The 13564-nt window shown below is 36.2% G+C and overlaps 2 protein-coding genes across 2 annotated transcripts; both read right to left on the bottom strand.

Moving 5' to 3' along the window:
- Window positions 1–2163: 2163 nt before the first annotated feature.
- Window positions 2164–8742, bottom strand: LOC125205646 (oxysterol-binding protein-related protein 1C-like). Its single transcript, XM_048104705.2, has 10 exons — window positions 7987–8742; window positions 7419–7775; window positions 6172–6271; window positions 5300–5742; window positions 4948–5103; window positions 4587–4754; window positions 4370–4510; window positions 3497–3724; window positions 2820–2933; window positions 2164–2586 (listed from the first exon to the last, which is right to left on the bottom strand). The coding sequence occupies exons 1-10, from the start codon at window positions 8512–8514 to the stop codon at window positions 2419–2421; spliced, it is 2403 nt and encodes an 800-aa protein (XP_047960662.1). The 5' UTR covers window positions 8515–8742; the 3' UTR covers window positions 2164–2418.
- A 1274-nt stretch (window positions 8743–10016) lies between these two features.
- On the bottom strand, window positions 10017–10727 carry LOC125206642 (uncharacterized). Its single transcript, XM_048105884.2, has one exon. It carries the CDS (start codon window positions 10725–10727, stop codon window positions 10017–10019), a length of 711 nt encoding a protein of 236 aa, XP_047961841.2.
- Between the last annotated feature and the right edge of the window lie 2837 nt (window positions 10728–13564).

Below are 13564 nucleotides of genomic sequence, written 5' to 3'. Positions count from 1 at the left end.
CTAATAAATAATAATAAAGCATGTTACAAATGGTTTGCCATAGGTGTCTGGACTTTATTTCTCGCAAAAAGGAAATAGAAAAGATTGATCATTCCTAATTTGATCATTAAACTTTTTTTTTTTAAATGCGGGGAATGTTCCTTGAATCCTTTTGCCCTACGTGAATATTTTATTAATAATTAATAGTTTAGATAATAAAAAAATGTAATAAGATATGAAACAATACTCATGCTGTACAGCCATGGAAGACATATTTAAGGAATTTACATTATTTGGCTCCACGTTTAGTCATTTCAAAAACACACATACCGAACTTTGATGGCTGGTGAAGTATTGCTAGACTTTAGATCATTGAAGAATGTTAATTTCATTGTTTCAATTTTCTTCCTCTAGCAAGATCACAATATTAGGACACAATAATACAAAAAGAGTGCTTAAAATGATGAATATAAATATACTGAAAAGAGTAAGAACCATGCATAATGACAATAAATTCTTATTTTGTAGAAAATTCGTGATGCAACGGAGGAAAGAATTGTGAAAGTGAAATATAAGCTAGCAAATGATGTGTATTTATAGAAAAAAATATCAAGTCATTATTATATGGAGTAATTAATTTGGCAATTTAAACACACATCGCACGACATGGACAACATATTCATATTCACTAAATTGTGAGTCTTAGAGAAATTAATAGTATAATCATATCATATTATTAGGTTAAAAACTCCACACATGGAGTAATTTATTGTTTTAATTCTAAGGTTATATGGACTCTTATTTTTGTAACTGAAATAGAAATGGACAACATGAGTTTTTCTCTCTCTCTCTCTTTTTTAAACGGACAACAGGAGTTGCATTCCATTTATTCCATTTTCATTCAATACGTGGCATGCAAATTCAAATACATGACCTAATTATTAGTTATAACAGTATATTTTTTCAGTTATTGCATTAAAAGTTGACACACAAATTAAATAAATAATTGCATTCAAAATTTATAAATATTCAATATCATGCTCAAAACTTATAAATATTTAAATTCATATCCAAAATTCATTAATATTCAAATTAAGGCCAAAACTCATTTTTTATATATGTATAGATATAGATTAGTCAATTATGTCTTTAATTTTTACATATGTACACATTACGTTGATAAATTCAGAAGCATAGCATGATGGAAATTTTTTGCTATTTCACAATTGAGAAAAATGTCAAAGTTATGATATTAAAGAGAACAAATAATATATTAAATATAAACTCACTATTAAACTATATATCTAAGAAAATTAGCATACGTTATTTTATACTCCTACTTACTAAATAATAAAAGTGCATATTCGATTATATTACCATTATAGTATAACATATTCTCAAATTATTGAAAAATAAAGTAATACTCCTAGAGTGCAACTTCGATTATATCCCAAATTTATTGAAACAAAAAAATAATTATCCTCCTATACATATTATCCTCAAAATCCATTAAATATTATCCACAAAATCCATTAAAAGTAGTAGTAAAACATTAATTTAAATGGTAAATTGAATAACAATTACTCCTTATTTCCTAATTATCTAATTATCCATTTCGTCTATACCTCTCACCTCCCCTTCTATCTGTAAATTAAAAGATCTAGCGTGGGATGGTGTCACCGCGATAATGTGTCTGACACCGGTCAAGCCCACGTTGGAGCGGCGGATTGGTCCACGGTCCGTCCTTAGAAAGTATTTATGGAATTTTTGCCTTTTTTTTTTTTTTTTTACTTCAATCCGAATTTTCGTCTAAAACATATATTTTACTTAATTTAGACAATATAGATAAAATTAGCATTGTTAAGTTTCCAAAAATATAAAATTCAACTCACACGTCATTTCACTACGTCTTCTAATTCAATACTACTATAATTGATGGACTAATTATGCTAATGAATAAATTAAATGACTGTTGGTATGATGATAAAGTGATTATTGATTAATGTTTAATGCTAAAGATCTTGATTATAGTTCAATACCATAGTTTAATTCCTTGAAGTAGTGTTGGATAAAAAAGTCCACACGTTTCTCCTACTTTATACACTTGCTTAGATGGTTGAAATAGGTAAAGACGATTCTTGTTTTGTGTTTTAATTCATAACATAATAAAGGAGAATGAGAAGATAAAAAAGTGTTAAATTTAGTATATGAACAAATAATACCCCAATGAATAGGCAATAAATAAGAGTGTCTCTATGGTTGAAACAACTTCGTTGCTTCATCTACATTACAGTTTATATGGAAAATACACACACTTATATATATTTGTATTCATATATATATTTGCAACTCGTACAGACAATCCTTATCCGATTTTCCAATATTTTCCTAAACAACTACCAACAACAAAACAAATTATGAACCAATTTCCCCTCTAAGTCAGACTATAGTATGATTAGAATGTGTATTACCAAAAACATCGTGGCATCCTTCCCAGTTGCCCTGTTCCCTAGCTTCCCAGTATCCACCAATGTAACGGTACGTCTCCGATCCCCTGTCTTTCACAAACCAACGTGGCTTCCACCCTTTCTCTTGCATCGACCTTGCCTGTTTCCAATCAAGTCCACCACATACTTTAATGGATTGCATAATTATGATAATGTCAATTCATGTATTGTCAATCTAATCCATCAACGAAGTAAATAGCTCGTTGAAAATGTATTAGAGAATGCATGAATTTATATGATAGCAGAGAATATAGGCATTGTTCCAAATCTAAGGTTGAGATTATTTGGATCAAGAATGAAAAATAGTGGAAGCCTTGAGATCAAACTAGTTACCTGCCGTTGTTGTTGTTCTAGCCGCAATTTTTCAACATTGGCCTTTTCGTACTCCCCATTTTCCAAGTGCCTCTGGTCAGGTCTCAATCTTGAATCTGTTGGGGGTAGCTTCTCCTGCAAAAAGGTGTTGAGTCCGTATAAGTGAAGCCAATGTCACGGCAATACATATAACGACACAAACACATATTCCCGATGTATAGTACAGCATATGGATTGCACATTTTAAGGCCAAAAGGCCCGAGACAGTATCTGAACAACTTTATAATATCACAAAAACTAGTACGGGACGACTAACGGGTCAAATTATGTGAGATGGATCCTAACCCCCATCCGACAAAAGTGAATAAGGAGTCAACTTGAATGAGTACTGCCTCTTCTGTAAGAGATAATACTGCTTCTAATACTACCTTTTCTCCCTTCAGAAACCTATACATACGTATTAACTTCTCCAAAACTAATACGGAGTGCTACATTTTTACCAGAAAGTATACCTTTTGGAACCAAGTTTCTGAGACGTCTAAATGAGACCCACCCTTAAAACATCATATCAACTAAATAAAACTACTGGTATTTCACAATAACACGCTGGAATATATTATGGGCCCATTAACGTGGCATAGAAAGGTAACAAACAGGGAAACATGTCTAGAAAAGTAATTCGTCTCCAAAAAGATCACCTTTAATCCTGGAGTAAGCTCATTCATCGTGATGGCAAAGCGAGTCAGGTTGTAGCGTGTCGGGAACTCTGGAGGCTTGCTGCGTTTCCATAGTAATCGAGCTTTAGACAGAGATTCGTGACCTTTTCCTTTGGAGAGATCTCCATCAACATAGTGCATGCTCTCATCCCATTTCCCAAACAATGTTGCTAGCGTCTTTCCACTCTTATCTTGAACAACTCCCTGCACCTGTATTCCCAAAGTCACTTTTATGGAGAAATGCTTAAAAATAATACTCCACTGCACATGCATAATTATATGAAAGCATCATAAGTTGCGAAGATTTAAGATAAATTATCAAGAGAAACTTCATATATCACCAGATATTGTTGCAGAAACATTATATGCTGAGATACTATTCAATTCCAGTGTTATGAAAATTTTCAATATTACACATAAAAAATTAAGATAATTCACGTTTATCAACATATATAAGCCAGATTTAAAGATGTGTACAAGCCTTCAGTTCCATGAAACACAATAGTCCATTTCCATATAATTTCCGTACACAACATTATTTACGATTGGTATTATACCAGAACAAATGTTGATATTTTCAATTTCATTAGCATAGTAAATAGCACTATATTCTGTATTTTAGTCATTCATGGATTAGAATGATACGCAAACGAAATTAAACCATCACCAGCTATTTCCATTATTCCATCTTATTCTTTCGTACGTATAGCATTAATTTATTTATTTACGTAGGATGCTTATCAGATTAAAAGAAAAGAGAACTCCAGTAAGACAAAAAAAACATAAATTCACATTCCTAAAAAAAGTTACATAGTTTGGATAGGTATAAAAGATATTGATGGTAAGAGAGAGTACCTGATGAGGATTCCGGTCTATGATGGACTGCTCCTTAAATTTCAGCTTACAAGAGTAGTTGTGGTTTCCTTGTATCCGCATAGTACCATAGTGATCACAATATAGTTTTCCCAAAATGAGATTATATATAGATGTTGTTACCTGTCAAATAAAGGTATTTGTTTGTTTATTAAATAAAAATGGAGAAGAGAAAAATCACCAATGATAAGCGATATACCTTACTCCATTGAAATACTTCACCATCATCAAATTCAACAGTCAGAATGCCCACAGGATCGAGCTGAATGGACCGACCCCAGAATTTGCTTTTCAGATTACTATCTCCATAAAATTTCCAGCCTGTCCCATCACAATGACATGCTACAATCGTGGGGTGATGACTCACCTGATCCAAAGGAAAACTGGCCACTTACTTACTCATTGCAAGTAAAGGAAAATAAAAAAGAAATTCACTTTAGACTTAGAACCCTGTTTAGATTAGAACTGGTAAATCTTTTATTTGACCGATTGTGCAGTATTAAGTTTACAAAATTATCTTAGCAAATAAAAAAAGTTTGCTCCACGTGACATGCTGATACCTTCTCTGAGAAAAATCGTACGCCTTTATCTGGATAATCAGCCTCGTATGTCTCTCCCAACAGTGGATTAAAAGGTTTACAATTTCTTCCTTCTGTAGAAGCATAGCCAGATACTGCAAATGCAGCTACATTTAGAATCCTCATAAGGCTGTTGCCCTGAAAAGAATTTAATGAATCACAAGTCAGTGGCTAAAGGGTAACAAATTAGAAGCATCTTGCAAGAGGAGCACCCATGATACATCGATTTCTAGAAATTAGATTAATACATTCAGACCGTGAGAATACAAAAAGAAATAATTTTCTCGAAATGTGATTCAAATCAATCACACAAATTCAGAACTCAAAATATTACCTTCCTTCCCCATTCATAAGCTCGATCAAGAAGATATGAATATTCTACATCTTCAAAACATTTCTGCAGAGAAGAGAGAGGTTCATTGAAGTAGACAGGGAGACAAACTTTCGTAAGATCCTTCCCGATGTTGTCTTTGATCATTGACCATAAACTCACTCCTTTCTCCTTCTCGGCAGGATCAGGCAATTTTTTCCTACGCTTAATATGTGGAAAGTTTCTTCCGGCAGATTTAATGTCATGATCAATACCATCCTCAGATTCAAAAGTATTAAGATCATCATCGGATGAAAATGATGATGTCCTAAAGTCAGACCCGTTACTCTTAAAAGAGCTAGAAGAAAGAAAATCTTTGGTATCAAAGAAAGTATTATCTTCTTCATCTGTGTCTTCGTCAGCTGCACCGGCTCTTTCATTTTCATATTCAGACTCACTGGCAGTTTCTGGCAAAAGTACACACAAGGGTAGTGAGAGTGGCTCAGTTTATTCAAACAGTAAATCGGAGGTGCAACAATTTTATGGGTGTGTAATAACTAAATTTAAAAATCAACGCCCCTACCAACAAAAAGAAAGAAAAGTTTTTTAGCATTAGATAATCAAACTTTGCCTCTCGCAGTACATGCAACAAACTAAAGAATTGAAAAAACTAGAATTTTGCATTTACATGACTCTTTAGTCCAACTTATTGTATTGATTAAAGGTTGACAACATGAGAGGATATGAACAAGTACTAAATAACTACTGACAACAGACTTAGGAGCTTAAAAAATATCATCCACATCGTTTTGATCATTTAGACTCCAGAAATTCAAGATGTGGCTTTTATGCTCTTAAGTAAACCAAAAATAATTAGAAAGTATAGGGAAGCATACCACTATACTTATCTTGCCTTGATCTAGAGGACGCTTCAACTTCATTTAACTGTCTCTGACTCTCATCGACAACTGTATTCTCCAGATCCACTTTTTCTGTCTACACATTAGCAAAATTGTTTCAGCCACGAAGTAAAGAAAAGTGAATAGTTAAGAAATCATTGTGAGTCTCACTAAGTAGTATATTTGCATAAAATAAACAATCATCAAAATCTAAGGTAGCTAACTCTATGCAAGTTTCCATGCAGACAAACATATACAGGGTGGATTTTATTGATATGATGAGCAACATCCAAAAACTTACCATTTTAATTAATTCAAAGACAACTAAAAATCCAATCTTCAACATATTAGTATAGGTAATATAATCCACATGCATGTAATGCGTTTTAGGTTACACTTTTATATTAGTGAAAAACAGGCTTTTCTCAAGACCAAAGAAAAAATGAATCGGCATCAAGGAGTTTTCTTCACAAACAATAAATATCAAGTCAGTCAACTTTACTGACTGAAAGGTAAAATGTTTTACAAGAAAAACATTTTACAGTGGTTTCACAACTTTTGAGGCATAGATTTTGTTTTAAATAAGGCGACTGACTAGAAAACCCATTTGTTTACGAATGAATCCAGAAATGATCATTTATAGGTTACAAATGAGAAGCGCCCTTGTATCATCAAATCTGTGCCAGTGACACACTTTCAATTTCAATCACAATCAATTTATCCACCACCGTCTCCATTTAAGGACAAAAAGGGACCAACACCCATGCAACTATAACTCAGAGGGTAAGCCATGTCTCGCCCACAAAGAGAGCTAAATCCAACATCATGCACAGCCTCTTTCTATTATAGAATTCTACCAAGTGGTATTAGTAAAAACATAAATTAGGAGAATATAATCAAAATAAAAGTACAAATAAATGGAGTATTTCAAAAGAGCCTGAGACAAAACACCTTGCTGTAGTACACGTTTAAAATGGTGCAAATGGAGAAATAATCCTCTCTAATTTTATTTATAATTAATTATATAGTAATAATGAGTACAGTGACATTCAAGAACCAATTTCAGTTCTAGAGATCTAGGGTGCTATAGACAGTCTACAAAAAATGAAACTGACCACTCAAAAGACCAAGTCACCCACTATAAGATCTAAATGTACAGAACTTTAAGGTCCATAACTATTTGAAGAAGCTAAAGAATAACTCCGAAATGAACTTGTAAGTTTTGTACTAATCTCAATATGTACCTCTAACTGCCGCAATGTGTCCATGAGAAACCAATGCTTCTGTTTCAAGAGCATCAGCTGATTCTGCAGTGAAGAGAACTCATTCTTCATGATCTGCTCACTGTCCTGAATTGCAGCCTCGCTCACCCCCTCTTCCAACAACCTCCGTCTCAGCTTTTCCGTCGATACAGCTAGGTTGTCCACGGGGGCCATTAACTCACTGTTGGACATCCTTGGAAACATGTCCTTCATAGTCTGCAGCACCTCCATCCACGCCAATCTATCCTCTCTGCTCTCAGCCCTTAGATGGAGCCTCTTCGTACCCGTAAAAATAGAGAATCTCCTATCATCTGATCGGCTCTCCCGAACTGACGAGACCTGAACAGAAAATACTCAGTTTGACACCTTCTTTACCATAATAGCACATACAATTGTTTCCTAAATTGAAACCAACACCAAAATCGTAAGTATTCAATGCATCCATTCATGAATTACTACATAGCAAGGTCAATTTTCATTCATTTTCCCGATTAAAAACTCAACCACACAGTCCACAAATCACAATTGGAATAACAGAGATGATCAAAACCTTTAAATGAACTTCACCAAATGGAATCCGGCTCTTCTCCGGCGAAGCAGCGGCTCCATTCCGATGATGCTGATTCTGGCTCATAACCCGCCGCATCGATTCCTCCCCAATCACCCGCGATCCCCTCTCCGTCTCCTGATTCACCACAATCTTATCCGGCCCATGGATCTTATAATAACTCAGCACTCCATCCTGCAACACGAACCACCGCGGCCGCCACCCCCTCCCGTAATTCACCCACTTGTACAGAATCCCCGAAACCCCATCCCCAACTATATCGTTAATCTTCAATTCCCGGCTGGGATGAACATGGCTATAATTACTGTGACGATTGCTGCTCGAATTGCTCAAGCTCAGAGCTCCGTGATCGGCGGCGGATTCACGCGCCGACGAAGCCCTAGACACCGCGACCAAATTCTGAATTCTGGCGATCGGATCGGTGGGCAATTGCGCGGCGGCAGGCATGGAGGAGCTGCTGATCGCCATTGAGGAGACGCAGCAGCAAGGATGCATTGCGGAATTGGACATGATTTAGGGGTTGGATGGTGGGATCAATTCTCGGCGCATTTTTGTTGGTTTTGAAAAAATTGGGGGAGGAAAAAGAATAGAAATGAATTTTGTTAGGGAGAATTTAGAGGTGGAGAGAGAGGAGAGGTGATTGATATTGAATTTGGGGGAGAGAAGTTAGGAGCTACGCGGAGAGTTTTCCGGTGAAGGTGATGACTTGGAGCTCAGGGTAGGGTGGGGTGGGGAAGCAGTCTTTGTTAAGACACCGCTGTTGAATACTCTAATTTGGAGGAATGTGACGACGTGAGAATTGGAATTTTTTTAATCAATTTTTTTATTGTGCTATAGTTTTTACTAGTTTCGGAATAATTATTGACTCGAATTTCCAATTTATTGAATAAACAGCCAAAAGTATTTATTTTTATTTGCGTTTCATGTTACCATTGATTACAATTTCGGTGTTTTATTTCTCGATTATTAAATTGAATTCAATTGCACTAAATTATTGATTTTAAAAATAATGAATTTTTTTACTTTGATTATACAATTTTAATGAGTTTATTTTTCACTGCTACTCCCTCCATTCCAGTTTAAGAGTGCAATTTAGTTAGGACACGAGTTTTGATAAATTGTTGAAGTGTGCCACCATTTTTTGGACGTGCCCAACAAACTTGGCCCTGCCCATGAAAACTTGGCCACCACAATGGTAGCCCGGAGGAGGGCCACCAATTAAAAAATTTTAACATTTTTTTGTTATATTTTAATTTTAGCTATCATAAATATAACTGTATTTGCATATAATAATTAAAACACATAGAAATAATTAAAATAAACAAAATTATAACAAAATTTAAGCTGTATTATTATAAAAGGGAAAATTATATAACGAAAATTTTCGATACAACGCGTACAACAAAGAGAACCCCTATCACACTGCGCCCCCTCCTCTACGGTTTCAGACCTCTTCAACCAAATCAGCCTGCAGTGCTGAGTGTGATATTTCACTCCGCATATTGGTGAAGCGCTGAATCAAGTATTCATTACTGCATGGTACACCCATCTGCAGAGGAGGGGTTGCAATATCGTGAATTGTGCTAGCACCATCTTCCGGTGCCCAGCGCTCTGCAACAAAGTCTTCATCCTCTATTATCATATTGTGCAATATGATACACGCAGTCATGATGTCTGCGACATCATTTTCGTGCCATAGTCGAACCGGACACCGTATAATGGCCCATCGCGATTGGAGGACTCCAAAAGCCCGCTCAACATCCTTTCTAGCACCCTCTTGTTTTTTTTGCAAAATAGGTCTGCTTTGGCCCAACTGGTTGTCGGATCGTCTTGACAAACACAGGCCAGCGAGGGTATATTCCATCGGCCAAATAGTATGCCCTGCTGTACTGCGTGCCATTAGCCACGAAGCTGATTTGCGGACCCTCACCCCGGGACTCATCATTGAAGAGATGCGATGATTGTAGAACGTTGATGTCGTTGTTCGACCTAGTGACACAAAAATACGCATGTCAGATTCGCAAGCGGTAGTCAGCAACGGCTTCAAGGATCATCGTGGGATGTCGCCCTTTGAAACCAGAAGTGAATTGCCCCTTCCAAGCCACCGGGCAGTTCCTCCACTCCCAGTGCATGCAATCGATGCTGCCCATAATGCCCAGAAAATGATGCACAGTCCCGTGCATATTTATCAGTCTCTGGCATTCCTCGGCCGTTGGTTTCCGTAGGTACTCCCCTTTGAAGATTTCTTTGATACCCTTGCAAAACTGCCTCAGCGTCTTAAGGGCAGTTGTTTCGCCCATATGTAGATATTCGTCGAACATGTCAGCAGGCCCGACATAGGCAAGCTGCTTAATTGCCATCGTGCACTTCTGATATGTCGACAATCCGGGTCGACCGGTGGCATCACTCCGCAAGGCGAAGCACATGTATCGCTGAGACAAACAATCCGCAATGTGGATGAAGAGTCGTTGCGACATTCTGAATCGCCGACGAAAAATCTCCGGCGGATAACGAGGGTTATCGCCGAAGTAGTCTTCCATCAACCGCTGGTCGGCTCCGGCATGGTCATGGTTGATATACCGGCGATGGTATCTCGGCCGAGGGATGGCCGCCGCCGCCGCCAACGCTGCCTCCTCCTCGTTGGCTTCAGCTTGCACCGCTGCAACGAGTTCTTCAAACTCCTCATCGATCGCTCGTCGAAAATTTTCATCGTCGGAATCCATGTTTTGAAACTAAATTGAAATCAATTGTAAGTGGAGTTTGGTTTGGGATAAAAAAATGGAGGAGAAATTTTGAATTTTTTTTTTTTGAAAATCGGTGGCCAAGGGCCGCGGCTCTCGGCCCCTGCAGTGGCGGGCCGAGCCGCGTGCCCAAGAGCCTCGGCCTGGCCGAGAGCTCGGCCCTCGCTCGTCCACCCCGCGACTCAGTAGTGGGAGCCGTGCCCTGCCCAGCTCCGGGCCAAGGGCCGCGGCCCTCCAACTGTGGATACTCTAAGGACTCTCATCCAATGATAACAAGGGGAGATTAATCTTTACCGCAATAGCTATTGGCCGCAATGTTGATATTGAATGAGTCCATTATGCAATAGAGTCATTTACCAAACTTGTAAGCAAATACCAATATTTCTATCTTGGACATTAAAAATGGATGTTGAAAAGCCAACTGGATCCTTAACTAAGAAAAATTAGTAAGAGTTTAAAATCATCGATTTCAAGTCTAATGTGATGTAAATTTTAAATTTTTACTTATTTATCGATAATAAAGTAGTAGTACAAAATTTTATAAACCTACTATTTCCTTACTTAACGAGAACGATGGAAAATAGTGGGCGACTTTGGAAAAAAAAATGAATAAAGTAATAATTAAAATAAAAAAATATCAAAACAGGAAAATGCAAAAGTGCGTAAAATGAAGTGGAAAATGACTTATTTATACATAAATGTATTTTTTCTTAGTTATAAAAATTTAATATACTTGCCGCAGATTCCATTCCATGTAACTGTACGCGAGCACGTTTGTTTTGCATGAACAATGACCACGTGCTTAATGCGATTTATCGTCATGTAAGCACAACACTGCTAATGCTCTTAATTCTTTTTAACCTACAAATTTATAATTAACTTTCTTAATGTAACACAAAATATACATCCTAATCACATTATCCTAAATAATAAGTAATGTCTAATTCAAATAATAAAATTCATGGGGATAGACACAGTGAAAAAGGTCGTCGTTGACATCGGAAGCCAGATGCAGTGGGTCGAGCAATAGATGACAAACAAAAATCGAAAGCGAATCCCAACTCTAAAGGATGAGTCGGAGCTATCGCATCGTAGAATCAACAACCACTCCAAAAATTGAATTTATGAAATTTTTATTCTCGATTAGGCCAACTATGGGATTAAATTGACCCCATATATTTTGATACTAAAAATCAGAATTGTGAACTCGTGATATTACTGAAACATAGCAAATTTAACAATTATCAAAAGAGCGCACATTATCGGAATATTTCTTCTTTATTTGGCACTTTTTTTGTCTTTTAATTACTCAAGTCTGTTTCTTAAAAATCAGAGACCTCACTCATTCAACAACACCTCTCACTATTTCAATTGCACCTTTTTTTGGGGGCAATTAAAGAAGATTGCAACAGATTCTTGCTTTTCCTCTCCCATTTAATACTTAAAACCACAAATCAACCAAATTTATCTTTTTATTACAAAACAATATTTAATTTATTGTAAAGTGTTAAGCATAACATGCTGTCGTGCAAAGATGAAATTCAGACAACCTGTAAAGAGAGAGAGGCATAATCACACTGTTGCAATGCCGTGTTGTGTGAAGACAATTGAAATCTAACAATATGTTTTGGGGAATATTTGGTGGTAACAACATTAATTAATGTCCAAATCTATCGAATTGTGTGAATTTTATTACTATAATTTATACATACATGGATGGAATATTTGATAAATTATTGGTACATAGTTTAGTTCCAGCTGGTTTTGTACGGCAATTATGCTGTCACACTTATCTATGCATCTTATTTTGGTAATTTGAAATTTGGTGATTATGGAATGGTCTTTTTGTGGATATGAGAAATTAAATGGAATTATTGTGGTTGAAATGTCCCTCTTATATAGTTATACGGCCTTAGGATATTGCACGTGATTGGAATTTATTTATTTTATTAGTTTTGGACCAGTCAAAATAGTAACGTAAAATACACACTTTACACAAACACAAAATGCACACACAATTGAAATTTATTGAAGATGATGGTTTTTAAGGTGATAGCGGATCTAATCTTGCAAAGGATGAATCACAATTTGTAGAGTCAGGTATAGTGAAAAATAATGTCGCTGGTACCTAAAGATAAGGGTGTTCATGTTATCATGTGACAGTTATTGGCAATATGGATAACGAGAATTGAGATATCGATATCAATTTGAGAAGTTCGGTTTTCGTATTAATTCCTTTGAGAATTTTTATCTTGGAAACTGGAATAATTTCCATCAAATTCTAAGCGAGTAAGATTTCGTTTTGATTTGATAAGGGTGTTAAAAATATGAACGAAAGAGATGATAAAGTTATATTTCAAAAAATGGAACCGAACTGGGAAACTGAGAAGAGACTCATTATTTGGAGGCTTGGAGCATGGACTAAAGGATGGTGCCCCGAATTTCCTTTCTCACCGAGCCAAATGTGTGAGGACTTACTTAAAGCTAGAAGATGGATGTAGCATAATCACATAAGCAACTCTGATAAACATAAAGATGCATTATAGCTCGCCCTGCCTCCTAGTTAGTTGGTTGATGTTTGTTTAGGTTTTGTTCTCTTTGTTCTGCTTCAGGGGTGCATTTCATTTGCTTAGCTTGCTTTTTCTGGCTTTGAGATTTTTTTGTTGCTTGTTTTCTTGGACTAGTTTGTTGAAACTGAACTTTGGTTCACCGATCTCTAAGCGGTTTGAGCCTTTTCTTTCGTATAAAAAATGAACGAAAGTATGAAAACTAGTAAACTTTTGTAATTGATATTAATATTGTATTTAAGGTTGCTTTTT

This window comes from Salvia hispanica, chromosome 6, assembly GCF_029641045.1.
Source record: "Salvia hispanica isolate PSC_SH4W2 chromosome 6, Shi_PSC_v1, whole genome shotgun sequence".
Classification (NCBI taxonomy): domain Eukaryota; kingdom Viridiplantae; phylum Streptophyta; class Magnoliopsida; order Lamiales; family Lamiaceae; genus Salvia; species Salvia hispanica.
The sequence above is the reverse complement of the archived record's forward strand: the minus strand, read 5'-3'. Positions and strand labels throughout refer to the sequence as shown.